This window comes from Pseudoliparis swirei, chromosome 24, assembly GCF_029220125.1.
Source record: "Pseudoliparis swirei isolate HS2019 ecotype Mariana Trench chromosome 24, NWPU_hadal_v1, whole genome shotgun sequence".
In the NCBI taxonomy this organism is placed as follows: domain Eukaryota; kingdom Metazoa; phylum Chordata; class Actinopteri; order Perciformes; family Liparidae; genus Pseudoliparis; species Pseudoliparis swirei.
The window spans coordinates 15,866,038-15,884,487 of NC_079411.1; the positions used below are offsets into that span (position 1 = coordinate 15,866,038).

At 44.2% G+C, this 18,450-nt stretch overlaps 2 protein-coding genes across 6 annotated transcripts; one reads left to right on the top strand and one right to left on the bottom strand.

Annotated features, from left to right (window-relative positions):
* The first annotated feature begins 355 nt into the window (after nucleotides 1-355).
* On the top strand, nucleotides 356-9,719 carry LOC130190411 (uncharacterized). 4 transcript variants are annotated; one of them, XM_056409811.1, is made up of 9 exons: nucleotides 356-461; nucleotides 1,626-1,922; nucleotides 6,173-6,475; nucleotides 8,071-8,184; nucleotides 8,275-8,328; nucleotides 8,487-8,519; nucleotides 8,734-8,766; nucleotides 8,849-8,896; nucleotides 9,303-9,719. In XM_056409811.1, the coding sequence occupies exons 1-9, from the start codon at nucleotides 368-370 to the stop codon at nucleotides 9,362-9,364; spliced, it is 1,038 nt and encodes a 345-aa protein (XP_056265786.1). In that variant the 5' UTR covers nucleotides 356-367; the 3' UTR covers nucleotides 9,365-9,719. The 4 variants fall into 4 exon arrangements, with proteins under 4 accessions (XP_056265786.1, XP_056265787.1, XP_056265788.1 ...); XM_056409814.1 differs by lacking the exon at nucleotides 356-461 and adding an exon at nucleotides 541-720; XM_056409812.1 differs by lacking the exon at nucleotides 8,071-8,184.
* fam114a1 (family with sequence similarity 114 member A1) lies at nucleotides 9,695-18,281 on the bottom strand. Of its 2 annotated transcripts, none has more exons than XM_056409809.1 (13): nucleotides 18,073-18,281; nucleotides 16,239-16,535; nucleotides 15,548-15,632; nucleotides 15,201-15,463; nucleotides 14,659-14,793; nucleotides 14,368-14,520; nucleotides 14,107-14,281; nucleotides 13,155-13,240; nucleotides 12,094-12,318; nucleotides 11,869-12,008; nucleotides 11,728-11,800; nucleotides 11,211-11,264; nucleotides 9,695-10,723 (listed from the first exon to the last, which is right to left on the bottom strand). In XM_056409809.1, exons 2-13 carry the CDS (start codon nucleotides 16,527-16,529, stop codon nucleotides 10,598-10,600), a joined length of 1,806 nt encoding a protein of 601 aa, XP_056265784.1. In that variant the 5' UTR covers nucleotides 16,530-16,535; nucleotides 18,073-18,281; the 3' UTR covers nucleotides 9,695-10,597. The 2 variants fall into 2 exon arrangements, with proteins under 2 accessions (XP_056265784.1, XP_056265785.1); XM_056409810.1 differs by having other exon boundaries at nucleotides 14,146-14,281; nucleotides 18,073-18,280.
* Nucleotides 18,282-18,450: the final 169 nt, after the last annotated feature.

The following is an 18,450-nucleotide window of genomic DNA, read 5'->3' on the forward strand; positions in this document are numbered from 1 at the left end:
CATGAACAGGAGATACAAACACAGATGAAATACATAAGTCAGAACATTTAGATACTTTGAGTCACAATTATGTTAAAGTGTGTCTGATGAATCCATAACGGAGAGTTACATTGAGGGGAGTTCCCTCCTCAGCAACTGAGACCGAGTGTAAAGTCCTCCATAGATGATCCTCTGCCTCGTCTTTTCATGTAGGCATAAAGAAACACCCCTTTGTTTACCACAACAGATTCTAACCAGAAGGCGGACCTCTCTTTCCCCCAAGTGTACATATATCATCCATCTATCATGAAACAGCATTACTTACATTCTGCTGATGGAAGCTCGTTGTTGCATCTACTGATCTCCATTTCTCACTGTTTCTGAGAAAATGACAGGAAGCGTGATAGGAAGTGAAGTTCTTTTTCTTCTTCTTTTTTTTGTACATGCGTCTCGTTGCGCTGTCGCCTGTCTCTGCAAGAATTGTGAGTAATATTGTTTCGGGCTTCTCCGACTACCGGGAGGTTCCTCTAATTTGTTTCGGGCGTGAAGGATTGTGTTTGTTTAAACTCAAGAAAAGGAAGCAGATACCACGAGCCACAAGTCATGCCTGAGAAGACGTGTGCTGTGTGACCTTGTGGTGCAACAATGACAAGAGTAGCGCTGACTAAACTCCTCATCCTCTCATCCTCGTGATCCTCGCCTTCATCATTTGCCTCCCGGAATTCTTCACATTATACACAGGTGGGTCATCAAAAGCCACATCGAATGGAGGTGGACCACTCTGTGTGTGTGTGTGATACAGTCGTGTATGCTAGTCACTCATACGTTTTGCTCAACCTTTATTTCAAAAGCTTAACTTTAAAAGAATTAAGCTTTATTGTGTTGAGTCCCTTTGTTCTGTTCCTTCCAGTTCTCGTTAACTCTGTTTCAAAGTCTATCTTTTCTATCTCTCTGAGCTGAACTAGAATTACCGCCTTGTGGTTGTACGCCTCCGCCAACCAGTCATGTTGCATCCGTGTCTGTTCAAAATGTCCCTGCTTCATCGCCTAATCCTATGAGACGTTTGTGTAAAAAATTGCTAGAACTGGCATGTGAATTCTTGAGTTATGGCCCAAAAACCTGTTTTGTGAGGTCACAGAGACCGTGACCTTTCGCCACTAAATTATGTTACGTTTATCCCTCAGTCAAGGTCCAAGTTTGCACCAAATTTGAAGAATTTCCTTCTAGGTGTTCCTGCGATATCTTCACGAAAACGTACTGGCCGGACGGACAGACGGACAACCCGAAACCAGAAGGCCTCCGAACCCGCCTGTCGCCAGAAACACTCCCACATAGAGCTCCATACAACACTGACTGATGGCTGCTTTGAATGTGCTTCCGCATTGTGTCGCCTTGAAAAGCTTGTTCTCGTGTCGAGAGCAGCTCGCTTTAGACTTCGCGCTCGTGGATGTCTTTGCCTTCAATGGTTTCAGCTCTTTCCCTTTGTGTGTCAGACATAAACTTGAGGCGATAGCTTCCATTTTCGGGATCTCGCTTGGATTCCTGACTTGAGAGCACTTTACGCTGTGTTTTTTTTCTCTCCCCCTACTCTTATCCTGCTCCCGCCGAGGAATGGCTCTGAATCGTCTGTTCGTTCTCTCCTTCAGTATCAAAAGTGAACTTCCTGTGCCTGCCCTACCGACCCTGTGGGCGAGGGAATCGGCAACGGAAGGGGGCAAATGGAAAGAGTGGTAACGCTGAAATTGGAAGAAGGGATTTGTGTGACCCTCTACGGACTCCAGGAAGCAACAAGTGGGAGCAGGACTGCACACGGGGAAATCAAAGCAACGCCACAGATCCTGAGTCGCTCTCCGGGGGGGCCGGTGAAGACCCAGAAAAGAACTGGTTCATGTGTGAAGCCGATATGGATATGGCAGAATTACAGAGAATCATGTCATCTTCAGGTAATACAAAGTTACATCGATACGATTTTGTTGTTTTTTATCACACGGACTGGACCAACGTGTTGGATGGATTGCAGTGAAATCTTTTGCAAATACATTCATGGGCCCCAGAGGATGAATCCTACTGCCTTTGGTGTCCTCTAACGCCACAATGAGGTTGATATTTCTGTCATCGAGTGAAATCTATCGAGCTCACTCCCAGTTAGAATTTGATTCACATCTGCATTAATTTGGAGTTTGAATCAGTTAATTTAATGTCCGATGAATTTAAGTATATCATTCTGCTCGATCTCAGTGCACGGTGGTGTAGTGGCTAGCACTGTCGCCTCACAGCAAGAGGGCCATATGTTCAATTCCCGGTCGGGCGGTCCTTCTGTGTGGAGTTTGCATGTTCTCCCTGTGGCAGCGTGGGTTCCCTCCGGGTTCTCCGGCTTTTCAAGATTCAAGATTCAAGATTCAAGATGTTTTATTTGTCACATACACACAGGAAATAAAGTGGCATGAAAGTGGTGATGATCAGCAGGAATGTGCAAAGCAACAAAGTAACACAACAAAACAAAATAATACAACACAATATGTGTGTGTGTGTGTGTGTGTGTGTGTGTGTGTGTGTGGTGTGCCTGAAGGGGCAGGTGTGTGGGGGTCTATGTGGGGGGTGAGGTCGGGTTCACAATCCTGATGGCCTCTGATGGCTTCCGCAGCAGTCTCTCTCCTCTCAGTCGACTGACCAGAGGCGCCTGTGCCACACAGTTGTGAATTGTTGGTGTTGGGGGGTGGTGTGATCCTCTGGTGATCCTGCCGGCTCTGGTTCTACCTCCTGGTGTACAAGTCCTGGTGTACAAGTCCTATGTCCTCCAATAGTTGGCTCAATAGTCTCACTACTCTCTGCAGCTCTGTCCTGTCTGAGAGCCTTCAGTGAAACCAGGCTGTGATGCTTCTTGTCAGGGCAAGATACCTCTCGAGGGACTCTGAGGAAGGAAAGAAGGATCAAAGGACTGCCTGCCTGAAGAGCTGCCTGTTTTGCCTTGCCTCACCCTTGTGCCCTCTGTGCCTGTTTTGTTCAGTGTCAGATGATGTGGGTGTGTCAGGCCCAGGTATTTATACCCTCCACCCTCTCCACAGTAGTCCCGTTAATCCCCAGTGGTGATACGTCCTCTGTTTGTTACCTTCCTAACAGTCAGCTCCAGCTCCTTGGTGTTGGATTCATTCATGATGAGGTTGTTGTCCTGGCACCAAGATGTGACAGATCAAGCAACTTCCCCAGGTAGGGGTTCGTTGGAGTGGGAGACCACCACCACCACACCACTGTCCGCAAACTGAAACTTGATGATGGTGCTGGCCACACAGTCATGTACAGTCATGTGTACAGGGGCTGAGGGGGCAGGGGAGGGGGCTGTGGCAGAGGATCTGTTGAGGGGAGGTGAGGTGGTTGCTGCCTGTCCCCCTGGACCACCATGTCAGGTGGTCAGGAAGTCAAGCACACAGGGGGTGTCAGGGGGGTGCCCAGCTCAAGCCAGCAGCCAGTCTGGAGGGACTATGGTGTTGAAAGCTGAACTATAATCAATGAACAGTAGTCTCACATGACCCCCCCCCTCCTGGTGCTGTCCAGAGAGAGAGGTGTGTGTGTACCTGGGACATCATCAGTCAGCATCTTTGGGCGATAAAGCGCACCATGGAGGAAGAGCGAAGGAGGGAGGAAGAGAGGAAGTCATCAGGTCCCTTGCATTTATGACCACCGAGTGAGGGCCACCGTGGTCGGTAGTCATTCATAGTCATTCATTCTGCATGGGGGGCATGGAGGGCATAGATCTAGGCGGATCCACGGGACAGCCACTCTTTGAAGCCAGGAGCCAGAATACTGTGAAGCAGACCAGTGCTGGGCTAGCAGCACAGCCAGATACTTCCTGGCTCTGGGTTCTCATCTGGACAGTGCCCTTTCATGGTGTTCACCCCAGCACTCACTCCTCTGTGTTCAGTCCAGTTCAGAGAGAGTGTGTAGAATCCCCCTCGGGTGTTCAACTACTGTTGTTGTTTGTTAGTTGTTGTTGGCTGTTGTTGTTGGCTAGCAAGCGTTCCTTGAAATGAGTTCAAGGGATGCTGTGAGGCTGCTGCACGGCCGCAGCGCTGCCATGAGTCAGTGTCTCTTGTGAGTCCTCATAGGCTCGCGGTGTGCCCGTGCGCTCTGGTGTCGCGCTGTCTCCATCTGTGATTCCACTCTGTCTCGTACCTTCTTTTGGCAGACCCTTCCCGCCTGCACCTCCAGTTGCCGTCCTGGCTGCGCACCCATGTCTCCTCAGTCCGATAGGCGCCAGCGGTGTAATGGTTATTCATCCAATGACAAGCTTTTGGACAGATCACTCCTACCTAGTACCGTGGGACGAAAGACCCTAATGATACTGGAGGGCCTGGTTGGGCGGTGTTATGAGCCTTTGCTATCGGGCGCGAACTGTCCCACGCCACTGGACTGGATCGATCATGGATCCTTCCTCATGATCGTCAGACAGCCTGGCTCTCTCAGGACTGCCTCTGATTGGTCCGACCTACCGCTCGTTCCTCGTGAGCTTCTGATCTCGCGATCTTTGTTTTAACCGAAGCATGCAAAAAAATCTCGAAATGGATGGACAGAGAGAGGGTGTCTCTTTTCTGGCAGGACTCAGTTAGCAAGAGCTGGTCGTTTCGTTCTGATATGGTAGCACCATGAATGGGCTTTTTAAGCATTTGCATTTTTTTTTGCCTTGTGGTAGCCACCAGCCCCTGCCACCACCACCGCCGATGCTGACGGTGACCGCCCGACCTCCGACATGTAGGTGCGATGAGGCTGTTCCGTGTGGTGGAACACAGGTGGTGTCGACGATGAGTAGCTGGAGCTGAACTCCCGGTAGAATGAATGAGCGGCGATGTGATGTTCAGGGTTTTAGTGGAATGGGAGCGAAAGTGAGAAGAAGGATGTTATGGTTTCCATCGCAGCATTGAGAAAAAGTCCCGAAAGAAGCTCCACCTCCACCCTTGACGTTGTTTGTCATAATGTGCTGACATGAAGAAAACAGAGAAGGACTCGATGACACATTCAACATGTTCCAGTCGCCAGGAGATCGTTTGCTCGATCCAAAATGTTAAGTATCCACAATCTCCCGTTGCCTAAATCATCCATCTCCCAATCATCCATCTTATCAGACAGGAAGTGGATGAAGGATGTTGGTCAACTATCTGATTTTTGAATGAGTGGCTTGAACTCTCAGTCTCGCTGTTTCTCGCTGTTTCCTCGTTGATGCCTCTCCCGCTCTTGTTGTGTGCTCTGTTGGTGTTTCTGTGGACGATCTCACGCGTTTGCTATGGATCGATATGGCCGGGACAAAACCCTTGTTTTGCGCAAAAGTTTGGTTCCAAAAGAAAAAACTAACTGGATGTGTTGACAATAAGAAGTGGCAAAAAAAAAAAAAAAAAAAAAAAACACAAAAGCAAAAAAAGCGCAATCTCCTCGCGCTGCTGTTGCGCCGGCGACTGGACCATCTCTAAATTGCCCATAGGTGTGAGTGTGAATGGTTGTCTGTCTCTATATGTGCCCTGGATGGACTGGTGACCTGTCCAGGGTGAACCCTGCCTTCGCCCTATGTCAGCTGGGATCAGCTCCAGCGCCCCGTGACCCTAGTGAGGATTAAGTGGTATGGATAAAGGAATGAAATGTTGCTCGATCTCATTTTCAGGTCTTAGCTACGGTTTGCTCACATTAACTGCCACTCAAAGTGGACGTTGCATCGCAGGCTGAACAAAAGTCATAACGTAGTAACTATTAGATACTTTTAGTCACAGTTAGACGGTATGGATGTGAGGCCACAGTTGCCTTGACCTTTGACCTCCAAAATCTAGACATTGTGGTGACTAGACATCTCTGAACTGATGCTACTTGTGTTAAAAGATTTCATGAGTAGATTTTTTATGACGTGTTTGAACAGTGCAGCGTTAGTAAAGGAAGGCGAACATGGTAAATGTTGAACAACAGCATGTTAGCGTTATCCCGGCGAACATGTTAGCATGCTATAGTGCATTTAGCCTCGAGCACAGCTGCTTACCCCCCGCCCAACATGACCATGGCAAATGTAAAATTAATCTTGCTCAAGGTTGCGCTCACTAGCTTTCTGAGCTTTCTGAGCTTTCTGAGCTTTGGGTTTTCAACTACATCGTAAAGCTTTTCACAGAAAATGTGCCGATACAGCTGAAATCTATGCATTCATCTCTTTATCCATTCACAGCTCTGAAAACACATCTCGAGGTCTCGGTGGAGCTTCAACTTAGTGATGCGGAGACCCTGAATCTCACTTTGTACAGCGGCAGCAATCACAGCTCCTTACACCTCCACCCACCTGGGGAGGATGAAGAGGAGGAAGAGGAGGGGAGTGAAGATGAAGGGCAGAGGAGGGTGTTTTACTGTTGTCTCCCTGTTCCGCCCGCCGCGGAGTCGGCCAATCCAAGGCACTGTCTCCTTTGGCTCGCCAATCGAATGGTTTGGAGTGCAACAGCGCAGGAGAAGCTGCCATGGAAACGCTCACAGCGAGGTGGGTGTCGGGATGAGAGAGTGCTCTTTGGTCCCCGGCTGGTCAGAAGAAAAGAGGGAATAAATTGGCCAATCAGTTTTCATTTTGTGTTAAAGTGAGTCGATCTCATTCAAACCCGTCTTCTCTCTCAGTCCACAGAGAGTCATTTATTCCAATAGAGCAACATTTCCCTCAATTCTTCTTCTCTTGACTTCAATCTCAGCTCTGTGACTTTGTTTTCCTTTTCCTATCTCTGTGCTGGGATCCCCAAGTAACAGTACATCTCAATCTAATGTATCTACAAGCTGTATTGATTCTGGCTTGCTCTCTTTCTGTTCATCTCTCTAACACTCCCCCAAGCTACGACTAACTCATAGTTTCCAGTGTGTGTGTGTGTGTGTGTGTGTGTGTGTGTGTTTGAAAAGCTTGACTCCATCTTACTTTAACTTTTCCACTCAACTTTTTCCATCCCCTCACATTTTTTTCGGCTCACATTATTCTCTATATTATCTGCTTGTATTGTGTTTCTGTTTGTCTTATTTCTGGATTTATTTTTCTGGATATTTTCTCCTCTTTTTCGCTCACCAGTTACATTTGTCAGGCGAGTAGAAACGAGGGAAAGCCCCCACATCCAAACAGTCGCAACAGTTTGGGGATTTACTGATAAGAATGTAGGTACATACGCTTGCAGGCAGACAGGCAGAGATTTAAAAGTTAAGGATTGAGGTTCAGGTGGCTGGAGAGTAATGAACAAAGGGAAGAAAGGGCTGCTATGTGTACACGTAGGAGGTTTGTAGAAAAGGCTTTTAGATTCCCTGGAATTAAAACTCACTGACTTCTGTCAGTTTTATTTATGGCCGGTTGGAGCATTTGCCAAGTGAGACTATGGTAGCAGATCGGTAATTGTATGTTATGTATCTGTTTTGGCTGTTTGGCATTCATATTTTCTTTTGCTACAAATGTAGAAAGTGATAGAAGTCATGTGTTGAAGTGAACATCTTCAGTAATTTGGTTTACAAATGCATTGTGTAGATTTGCTTATTGTTAGGGTTTATTTACTTGAGGCTGAATATGCTCAATACAGCTGCAAATATCCACAAGTATATTCTGGATATCTGTTCTGGATATCAAAATATAATAATAATAGGATAAATACCTTATTTCAGCTATGACTATAGTCACAATTGGATTGTAGATATCTGAAGTGGGACGTTCTTTAGGTAAATATAATATTGCAGATATCAAAAACACAATTGTGAACATCTGACATTGAAAGACTATGCAAAGGAATGGCTGAAGTTCCTTGGAGGAATGTCATTTTGGATGTCTGAAATGTTTTGATACATCACAGATAACTTCACTCTATATCCAGTCTAGCAAATAAAGATAAAAACATCCATGCATACTTTTAAAAAGATTTTCATATCTTTTAAACTTGGTTGTATTGGGTTGTGAGGAACATTATCATGGATATCTTCATAATTACTAGTCTGACTGGCGAGAATACAGAGAAATAGATCATGACTATCTCAAATGCAATCACAAATGGGGGCGTGGTGCGATTCAACCTGAGAAGGTGATGTTATGGTCGATGGAATTCTCTCTCTGTGCTGCAGATGAGTGGCGTTGTGTGTTGAGGGCGCTCTGGCTGTCTCTGATCTGTGTGGTGATGCTGACTGCCGTTGTAACTACTGTGCTCGGACTCATCTACTGGAGGAGACGCTCATACAGTGAGACACACACACACACACACACACACACACACACACACACACACTGAGTTAAGTTGACCTTAAAATAATATTATTATTTTTTGTCAGAAAACCCTGCCGTGCTCCCACTTGGTTACGCGGTCACTGGTCAGCAGTTGAATGGTAAATTGGGATGTTTTTATATTTAATTAAAAATATTTTGGAAAGAAATGTACAGTCTGAGGCTATTAAGTTTTTAAACACAAAGGTGAGTTCAGTATACCTCGTTATGAAATGGGTAAGAATACATATGCCTGATGTTGTCATGATATTTTAACTAGATGGTGAGGACACAGAGATCAGCATTCCAAAAGGTAACAAAAGGAATATGTATTACACAGCAATGCTCCAAGACTATAAAAGGTCTTTATCTTTATATTTGCTATGATTTTAAATTGAACAAGTATTGATACTAATGACCTCTTATTGAACTTGGCCAGGTCAGTTCTTGAATGCACGCACATAATTTGATCTTTTGATTAATTCGTCGCTTAAGATCTTTGACTAACTTTATGTTTTAACACACAGGACTGTCACCCATTCAAGAAGTGGACACTCAAGGTAGAAATATGTGAACACACTGAAACTAATTCAGAGCTATGAGTGACTTTGTGTGTTAATGTTCTTCAAATGTTCTTTTCAGATGACATTGAAACTCTGCTGGATGGAAACGTTGACCACTGCTATGCAGGTACAACTGCATTCAGGTCTAAGAACTAATTATGCAGATGGTGGAGTGAGCACGAGAATATATAATATATAGATATGGTTACTTTAAATATAATTTACTCAAGTGAATATGAAATACTAGAAATGTACTTGGTATGTCAGTTTATATTTGTGCAATACTATAAAAAATGTTAACTTTTAGCCTACACTAGCGGAACAAAACTAGCTATTGAGATAATAAAGTATTGTTATGAAGTTATAAGTAAGTTCATTTTATCATAGATTTGTTTTTGCAATCAGAGGAGTCGCCCCCTGCTGGCTGATGTAAAAAGTGCCAGATTCATTGACTTCAAGGAATATATATAGATCCCCCCCACTTCTCATGTCATCTTACGCCACTCTGTATTTTTTATCTTGTCCATCTTTAGCAAATTTGCATCATCGCATCCATCACTCCACCTCCTCCCTCACAGAGGAGCAGATCTGCTGACAGGAGCACACAAATGGACCTAAAAGTGCTGGATTTAGCTGAAAGAAGTCAAAACATGGCGAAAGATAGACAAATATGTTCTATGCTTAATATCTTTCTTGCCTGCATCAATGTATCTCTGAAATGAGAGCAGGAGGAGAGTATTATCTTTCAGAGATCTGCAGGCTGGAAGCTAAGAGCCAATTTAACAATGGATATGAAATCACAGATGCGCTGTGAGCACCTTGGGATTGCTGCTGAGACTCAACATGTGATCGCAGGAAAGGGAGAAAACAGTAATGTGGAAAATTAATGAGATCACATGAGCAAGAAGTGTGTAAATCTATCAGGAACAGTATTAAAAGCCTTTATTCAAGAGGGCGAGAGGAAATTGAAATGTTTCGGCTAATGCACTCTTCAAGGTGTTGAGATTAAGCTCCAACGGAGGGCATGACTTGCCATTTTTTAAAGACATATTCAACATTCAATACATGTCCCATTGTCCCTCCTCGCCAAGAGTTCGATACGGCGGTGGTCTTCTCGTAATAACTCTCGGCAAGAAAGCCGACAAGCAATCTTCTCACGCTATACTTGTGAAATTTAGCAGCACAACAGAACATAATCAGAGATGAATTACAAAATATTACATCTTTATCGTAAACAATACAACAAGGAAGAACTTCATATTTTTGCCATTCAAAAACATGAAGATCTGATTTTGTTTCTGTAAAATCGAACTGGATAAGAGTGAAATCCATGGTAGTGTGTATTTACATAATTTAACATAAAAAAACAAGCACAAATTAATAAGTATAATCAATAATACTGGCTTTGTCTCTCACCAGATTAAAGCGTTTCAGCGACAACAGACATTTCACTCGTGTTTAAATGAACAGAGGACCACGAGGAGTGCAAAGAAAGCTTAATATACATTAATGTAGAACTTCAACACGCTCAGTCAGTTTTGGTTCAGCTTTTTGGACGTGATGCAGAAACATCCAAATCAAAGCAACACAACGTGGAAGAGTCACACATACAACCTGCATGTCAGTCATTTCTACACATACTGTAGTTGTTAAATCCTAAAAGATTATATTAAGTATATATATATATATATAATCTGCCTGTTACTATGGCACTGGATCGTATATTAGTCAATTCTTCATACATTTCTGTACAACAATAGATACATTAAGACAAGCGGTTGAGTAGGTAGTGTGCGTGTGTGTGTGTGTGTGTGTGTGTGTGTGTGTGTTAGTGCTGCATCTCTGCTGCTGGTTCTGTGGTGGAGCGACAGTGTTGGCTCTGGATGTGGGAGATCTGGAGGACGGGCAGCAGCAGCTGCAGTGCATTCTCGATGTAGTTGGTACTGTTGGAGCCCTGCAGACAGGAGAGCCATCATCATCATCATCATCTTTTAATCACTTTCATTCTTTTCGATGTTTCTACTTTATTTATTGCACTTTATTGTCTTTATTTCTGACTTCCTTCTGCTTTATTTTGTCCATCAAGACACTTATTAAAATGATTATTTTGTTTCAATACATAAAGTTATTTAACTTTTTTACTAAAGGTATAGTGAATATTTGAAAATATTCAGAAGGAAATTGAGGTATAATGTATATACAGTAATATGTATCTAAGACTGACATGACTTCATCCTGAATACATTGAACTCAACCACAGTTTCCTCATGTATTAACATCTTGCATCACCTTATTCCCCGTTAACAAATTAAACATGAATCATTACATCAGCCGCAATGATTAGTAATGCGCTCTGAGCCGTCATCATCACACCGAGACTCATTTCATTCATGGTCACTTGATTAAAGTCAAGATCATCTGAGCAAGTCAGAGCGCCTCACCTCTAACTGCACATTGTCCACCAGCGGATTCAACTCCTCTGCTTTCCTCTGGTCCTGTTGGAGGGACAGGAAGCAGCACAGTGAGCGACAAAACTACAAAGGCAAACATTCAGGGATGAGGCTGGCAATAGTTAGGATTTTCCTTTGTGGCGACAAAATTCTAGGAAATAAAAACTACTGACAAGTAGGATTCCTAAAACTCTTCAAAACACAGAAAGGGGCCACACTGAGTGGCATTTCCCCTCATTATCACAGAAGAGTTTACTGACGCGACTTCACCAGTTCTGTTCAAGTAACAGCAGATGAAATGAGAATCATTATTTATTTAAAATACTATATATATACAGTATATATATATATATATATGAAAATGGGCTATACAAATAAACTAAAACTGAATATATATATGGGAACTGTTGAAAGTGATAAAAAGAAATAGAGTAACCACCAGCCTTATCCACACACACAAACAAACACACACACACCCAAACAAACAAACACACACCCTCTCACCTACCCCAATAAGAAGCAGCGTGTCGGAGAACTTCTTGGCCAAAAGCTCCACCTCCTTACACATGGCACATGTCAACCTGGAATAAAGATGTAGATTTTAGCAGGTCTCTCTCTGAAACACACACACACACACACACACACACACCTGGTGAGTATGTGAGCCTGGTCTCTGGCCGGTTTCTCCAGGTCCTGGCCGTGGAGGATGAGCTCTGCCACCTTGTGGAGCTGCTCGATGCTGCGAGCCGTCACTTCTGCCAGACTGCCTACTGACGACAGGTATACTGCCTACAACACACAAACATAATCACTGTTTCAAATCCAATCAGTCTGTGACTGATTTGAGCTACAGAACAGCGGAGTCGATCCTCACCTCTAAAGATCTGGGGTCATTTATATCCTCTCCCTTCTCCTCCTCCTCCTCCTCCTTCCCCTCAGCCCCCTGCTGCTCTGACCCATCCTTCTTCTCCATCTCCTCCTTTTCCATTTCGCCAGGTGAGGCGTCTCCTGCCGACTGGTCCTGCTTTTCCACGTCAACCGTCTCCGTAGTGACGGGCTGTTCCACCTCGCTCACCCAATCGTGGGCCCTCCTCCGCGCCTGGAGATGCATAATTACCACCCGTCAGCTCAGATGGCCATCCTGAAGTATGCTAATCAGATGCATAACCACGATTATATGCTAATGTGGGTTATATAGATGGGAATTTGAATATGCAGAAGGACTTCAAAAAGGTGAGAACATTTATATTATGTCTCCTGCAGCGGGAGATAGTGGATGTTAAAAATGACTGTGTGTGTGTGTGTGTGTGTGTCTGTATGTCTCACTGTACGAAACAAATATGAGTGATTTCAAGTTAAGGTGAGAGTTTATGAGGGGTATTGCTTTCCTGCTATTTCAATAAATAAAGAACAAGAGCTATGAAAAAAGAATATACCAACCTAAAAGTAATTCATATGGGGAGCAATTTATTATTATTATTTGAATTACTTCTTTATTATTATTATTAATTGATGTACTTAATTAATGTATTTAATTAATGTACTTAATTTATGTATTGAATTAATGTACTTAATTAATGCATTTTGTATATTTAATTAAATTATTAATTCATATTAATTAATTAATTAATTGGATGATAAAGCCTTCTAAAGCTTTATAAGGAAGGAAATTCCCGTGATGTGCTTTGATGAGAAGCAAAACTGTTTGTTTGTTTGTTTCCACATTTGATTTGTCTCACTCAAACTGTCGAGTCACACTTTGAAGGGCCGGACTTCATCAGAAAAGGAACGATTACAAGCGACCAATACGTCTTTAAATGTGCATATGAGAATGTGACTGGGTTACCAAGAAGGACTTAACCCCCCCTGAACCAATCCTTTGAGGGATCAACATGTTGATGTGAGCAGGATGTATTTTTTGTGCGTGTGACTCACCTTGTTGAGCTTGTCTGGTGTCGCGGCAACGTGAAGCTCAAACAGCAGCTCGGTGATAACGCTCACAAACTCCTCGCCGTCGGCGGCTGGCACAGAAACATACACACACACACACACACACATCGTCATGTCAGGGCACTCCACTGTGCACCGGGTTAGAGACATACATGCATGAACTATTGGATGAGGACATTGGATGAGGACATATTTGTACCAGGTGCTGATATCACAGAGATAATATTCCTCTTTTCTTTTTTTCCCCCATGCGCCGCATTAATTCAAACTCCTGTACATAAATCACAATTAGATCTCAATGTGTACGGCACACGTGCATAATCTATGTCTGCATCTGATAGCTTCCGTCGGTTCTGTGATGGGAGCTCATTTCTGTCTGTTGAACATTGAATCAGGTAAAATCGTATTTCTTTGTGAGAAACTGACAAGGTAAATGTTTAAAGCTCCATCAAGAACCGATATTTTGTTTGTCCGCTCTGGGCTACTGTAGAAACATGGCAGTTTTTATTTTTTAAATACACTTAGTAATATTATATTCCATTTCTGCCAATAGATGTCTCTAAATGCTATACACTGTTCCTTTAAGCGTAGTCGCCCGGCTCACAGCAGAAGTATTACGTGATGAGAGCATTACTTGGATATAAAGCAAAAAATAAGTATTCATAGAATGGATAGTGCTGAGCAAGTTAGATTTTAACTGAAAATAAGTTTTGGTGAATAGCTGGATGAAAATATTACGTGAATGAAAATTAGACCTGATGAACGCAAAAACCTTGATTTGGAATTTTAAATGAAATACTGAACTAAAAAGACTGGAATGGAAAATCAATTCTGTTCCTGACCATCTGATCCAATGTGAGTGTGTGAAGAAGCCTGATCCCAGGTCAGTGCTCAGGGACCGCCTATAGCTCCAGCAGGTCCAGTTGGGGGGACTCACATAGGGGGGTAGAACAGTGTAAGTGGGAACTTAGATCACCGTTATCCTTCGCCTGTCCTCCTTCGTCTACTTTTTCCCCTTCCTCTCGCTTGATGAAGATGTCCTTGATGAAGATCAGCTCCTTCTTCACCTCGTCCTGCTCCTCTTCCCCTAGGGAGGAGAGGAAGGCTTGGACCTAGAAGCAGATGTAGAGCAGGGGACTCACAAAAGGTGGTTTCAGAAAATAGCCCCCCCCCCTCCACACTTTAGTGTGGGCCTCACCTGGGCCTCGCTCTCATTCGACAGGATCTCCAGGGCCTCGAGGTGCGGCAGGCCCTGGTAGTCGTCAAACAGAATGCCGTAGTGAGCTGAGGGTGCGCTGATTGGCTGGTTGCCCAGACGGGCCCGCTCTTTCTCTTTGGCTTCCTTCAACATCTGAGGGAAAAAGACATCACAGAGGAGCCTTCACACAACAAGCGCGCCAAGAGCAGTCGCTGCAGAGAATCCACACAACGGTCGATGCAGGTTGGACTATCTGATCGGAGGAGAACTGCTGGACGTGGGTCCACGTGCCTGACTCAGCGATACCGTCTTCTGCATCAGGGTCTTGGTCTTTCGGAAACCCGGGTCAGTCTCAGCCAGAGCAATCATGGTCTTCTTTCCAATGAACTCCAAGGCGTCTAAACCGCCGCTGATCACCGACTTCCCCTAAAGAGACGCACACATTTAAAATCTAAATGCTGCCTTACTAGTAAGCCCAGATGTGTATACAATAATAATAAATACTGAAGCAAAATATGCAACTTAAATAACCATCAAGATTTTTTTCAGATCTGTGATCGACCAAGAAGGACCGCCATCTTTGATTTAGAAAAACACAGAAGCTAGAAATGATATGATATGTTAATAAATTAAGATTTACTATTTTGTTGTGTTTACCCAAAACTCTTTACATTAATACAACGTCAGCTTTAATGTACAATACAGAGAAGTTTATCTTCACTGGCAGGTTTCCGTTACATTCTTCTTCTTAGCTTTTGTATGTGTGAGGGAGTGAGTGAGTGTGTGTGTATGTATGTGTGTGTGTGTGTGTGTGTGTGTGTGTGTGCACTCACTGTGTTCTGCACGGCGTGTGTGATCGTAGAAAAGACGCCTCTGCCAGAAGCTGCAGCACCCAAAGGTGTCTCCACAGAGCCAGATGGCTCAGTCTCTCCACTTTCACCTCCTCCCTCTTTCTTCTTCTCCTCCTCAGCTCCCTCCTCATCCTTCTCCTCCTCACCCTCCTCCTTTGCTTCTTCCTGCACCTCTTCTCCCACTGAGGTCCTGTGGAGACGCAGCGCTTCTCCGGCCTTGGTTTTAACCGAGGTCAGGCTCTGACCTGCACACAGACACGGCCGCTGAAGACTTCAGGGGGAGAGGGAGCGTGAAGTGAAGACTGAGGAAGTAAATGAAGGAAACATACCCACTGTGGAGGAGGCGCTGCTCAGGAGAGATTTCCCCCATGAACTCCAACCTCCCCAACCTTTCTCTTTCTCCTGAGGCGAACTCTGTACACACAAACACATTGTTTTCTAGAACTGATAGAGAGACAGGAGCTACGGTAATACTTGTGTTTGACTGCAACATTTCCCAAAAGCTCCAGGTGACATTTATTTTAAGAATCAGCGGCCAAAAATCTAAAGATACCACACTCCTACGGTCATATAATAAAACAAATAAAGTGAGAAGCTCAAAGGAGTCAAGTCAGATGTATCTACAGGGCACATTTATAAAACAATAGGTGTTGACCAAAGTGCTTTACAGTGAAGATTGAATAATTAAATAATTATTGAAACAATAGTTGCTGATTGATTTTCTGCCGAGTGAGTCATGCATTGTGTCAATTAAATTAAAGTAAAGTCAATGAATGAAGCTAATTCAGCTCAGTGGAATATGGACTTCAAAGGCCGACGTCCCGGTCGATATTAGCATGTTGCAGACTGTGTATGGACGTTGTACGCAGACATGGCCAATAAAGCTGATCCTCATAGATTGGCATCAATGACAAACAATCTGTAACAGAAAAACTGCAGCACACAAAGGCCAAATATATATCTGCTATTTCATGTAAAAAAAATGAATCCAGACTTAGACGGTCATAGTGTGCCACCAACCTCCACCTCCTCCTCTGCAGCCTCGGGCTCTGGCTCCAGGCTCACCGGTTGGTCACAGATGATCACCTGGCCCCCGGCAGCAGGCTCCGGTTGGTCCGTCAGACCCTCGGAGGTGTCCTCCACGCCGGTCCCCTCGGTGGCGGACTGCGGGAGGTCGAGACTCTCTGGGATCAAAGGAGACTGCAGGGGAGCTGGAGGCGGCGCAAAGGCTGCGGGGACGTCCCGACAAGGGCCGGGGTCAGTGTGCAGGGGCATGTCAGCGGAGGAGGGGTCTACGTCGGCCTGGGACATGGTGATCTGGAAAAGAAGACATCTTTGATTTGAGCTATTTGCCTTAATCTTCACAACAGAATGACAATAAGTGCTGCAACAAATTATCAGTCACTCCCAGAATAATCGGACAATATTTCTTCTTCGCTGCCTTTCACAATACCCCAGAGCCTGAGATGCCTTCAAGTGTCTTGTTTGTTTGACTATCATCCCCCCCCAAAAGGACAGTGATTTAAAAACTGACAGCTTCTTACATTGGACAGTTTTTTTCTGTGTTTCGATTTATTGAATAACCGTCTAATTATTGCTCTGATCTCAATATGCAAAGAGATAAACTGAGCGGTTACTAAAATCTCCTTCTGTCCCATTAATGCACATTACTCAGCTTCTTCCCTGAAGTCTTTGTGCTTTACATCTCACAGGTTTCCATGGATTGTAGTTTTATCCTGATCCGATGGGAGGTCCCAGGACAGAGGATGTTGTATGTGTCCAGAGGTAAAGGCCTCTGAGGCACGTTTGTAATTTGTGATTTTGGGCTCTAAAAAAATCCTTTACATTTTTCAAACAAAAAGTCATCTGACAAACAAACAGCACAAACACCACATCACGTGCGAGCTCCTGTATTCGTACAAGGTGCAAAAGCTGATCAGTAAATCAATTCCACTAACCTCCTCACACAAACACAGTTTTCTGAAGTTGTCGAAAGTAAATATTGCATTACTTTCTGCACAAGTTGCAACAATAACTCAAATGAAATGACTAATCGTGCCGCTCTGACACCGTGACGCCTGATGCTCGGCGTATCCGTAGAGGCCAACCAGCGGTGCAGAACGTTGCAACAGCGCGTCGTTGTTTATGTCAGTGTGGCTCAACACCGCCACCTAGCGGCCACACGCTGAACACGCATCCAACAGGATTACCGTGTGTTTCCAAACAACTGGCTGCAGTTTGTTTTCCTGTCAGCAGAATGTCATTAAAACACACAATGCTATCTGTCACACACGGTGTGCGCCAGGTGGTCGATAACCCGAGTCACAGTACCAATGTACGCATGTCCACACAACAAACACACACAGATACAGGCTGCATAATAAGACAAGAGAATAAGTATAACTTGACAATATTGTCCTTATCTTTAATAGGGAATTTAAATGAATTATTTAATCCATAAACGGTATAATATATTGTAGCATATTTTAGCCAATTACTCAACCTGATTCTATACAAACTATAATGTTCATGTTGATGACATATCATCTCTTCTGCTTCTCTGTACACTATTTAAACACATCACTGCACGATGACAACACACAGCACAACGTAAAGCAGACACACAACAAAGACCACTGTTCGGTTCGAAAACGAGAATTAGGCGATTATTCGCATGTTTAGAGTCTTCTTGACGTGTACACGGCTCATACAAGCACGTTTACAACAGTCAAACTAATGAATACAACTTCGTCGCAGAATATGTTGCCCTTTTCCCCCCAGTTTGTTTTGGGCAAAGGAAAGTTATAAAGCTCAAAGACGGTTCTGTGTTCGTGAAAGTGACAGTGCAGCTCACCCGTTCGGTGCCAGCCAGCCGCTCTTCTTCCGCCCCGCCACGTCTGCAGGCCGGTAGATGACCGCACGGAGGAGCAGCAGCTGACAAGATAGTTCACCGCCGCGGGAACAACTTTTGTCCGCTGGTTTAAAAACTCTATCGCGAAGCCGCCAAACGCTAAAACATGATTTAACACTCCTTATAGGGTCTGATAATGAAAAAGATCCCCGATGCATTTGCCCCTTATGCTCAACGGCTCCTGTGAAGAAAAGGAAGCTTAAGGCGCTCGCAGCGGTCGACGAAGACGGAAGTGGGGAGGAAAGAATCATCTCGCTTCCCGTGGATACCTATATTTGAGTACGAAACGCAGTTATCTTTGCATCGCTGCACATCAATAAA

Coding starts and splice junctions, on each gene's coding strand:
- LOC130190411 (XM_056409811.1), top strand. CDS start 368: ATGACAGGAAGCGTGATAGGAAGTGAAGTTCTTTTTCTTCTTCTTTTT. Junction 8,185..8,274: donor CTGGAGGAGACGCTCATACA/GTGAGACACACA, acceptor ATTTTTTGTCAG/AAAACCCTGCCGTGCTCCCA. Junction 8,767..8,848: donor TCAAGAAGTGGACACTCAAG/GTAGAAATATGT, acceptor TGTTCTTTTCAG/ATGACATTGAAACTCTGCTG.
- fam114a1 (XM_056409809.1), bottom strand. CDS start 16,529: ATGTCCCAGGCCGACGTAGACCCCTCCTCCGCTGACATGCCCCTGCAC. Junction 15,633..16,238: donor CTGCAGAGGAGGAGGTGGAG/GTTGGTGGCACA, acceptor TTGTGTGTACAG/AGTTCGCCTCAGGAGAAAGA. Junction 15,464..15,547: donor CAGCGCCTCCTCCACAGTGG/GTATGTTTCCTT, acceptor GTCTGTGTGCAG/GTCAGAGCCTGACCTCGGTT.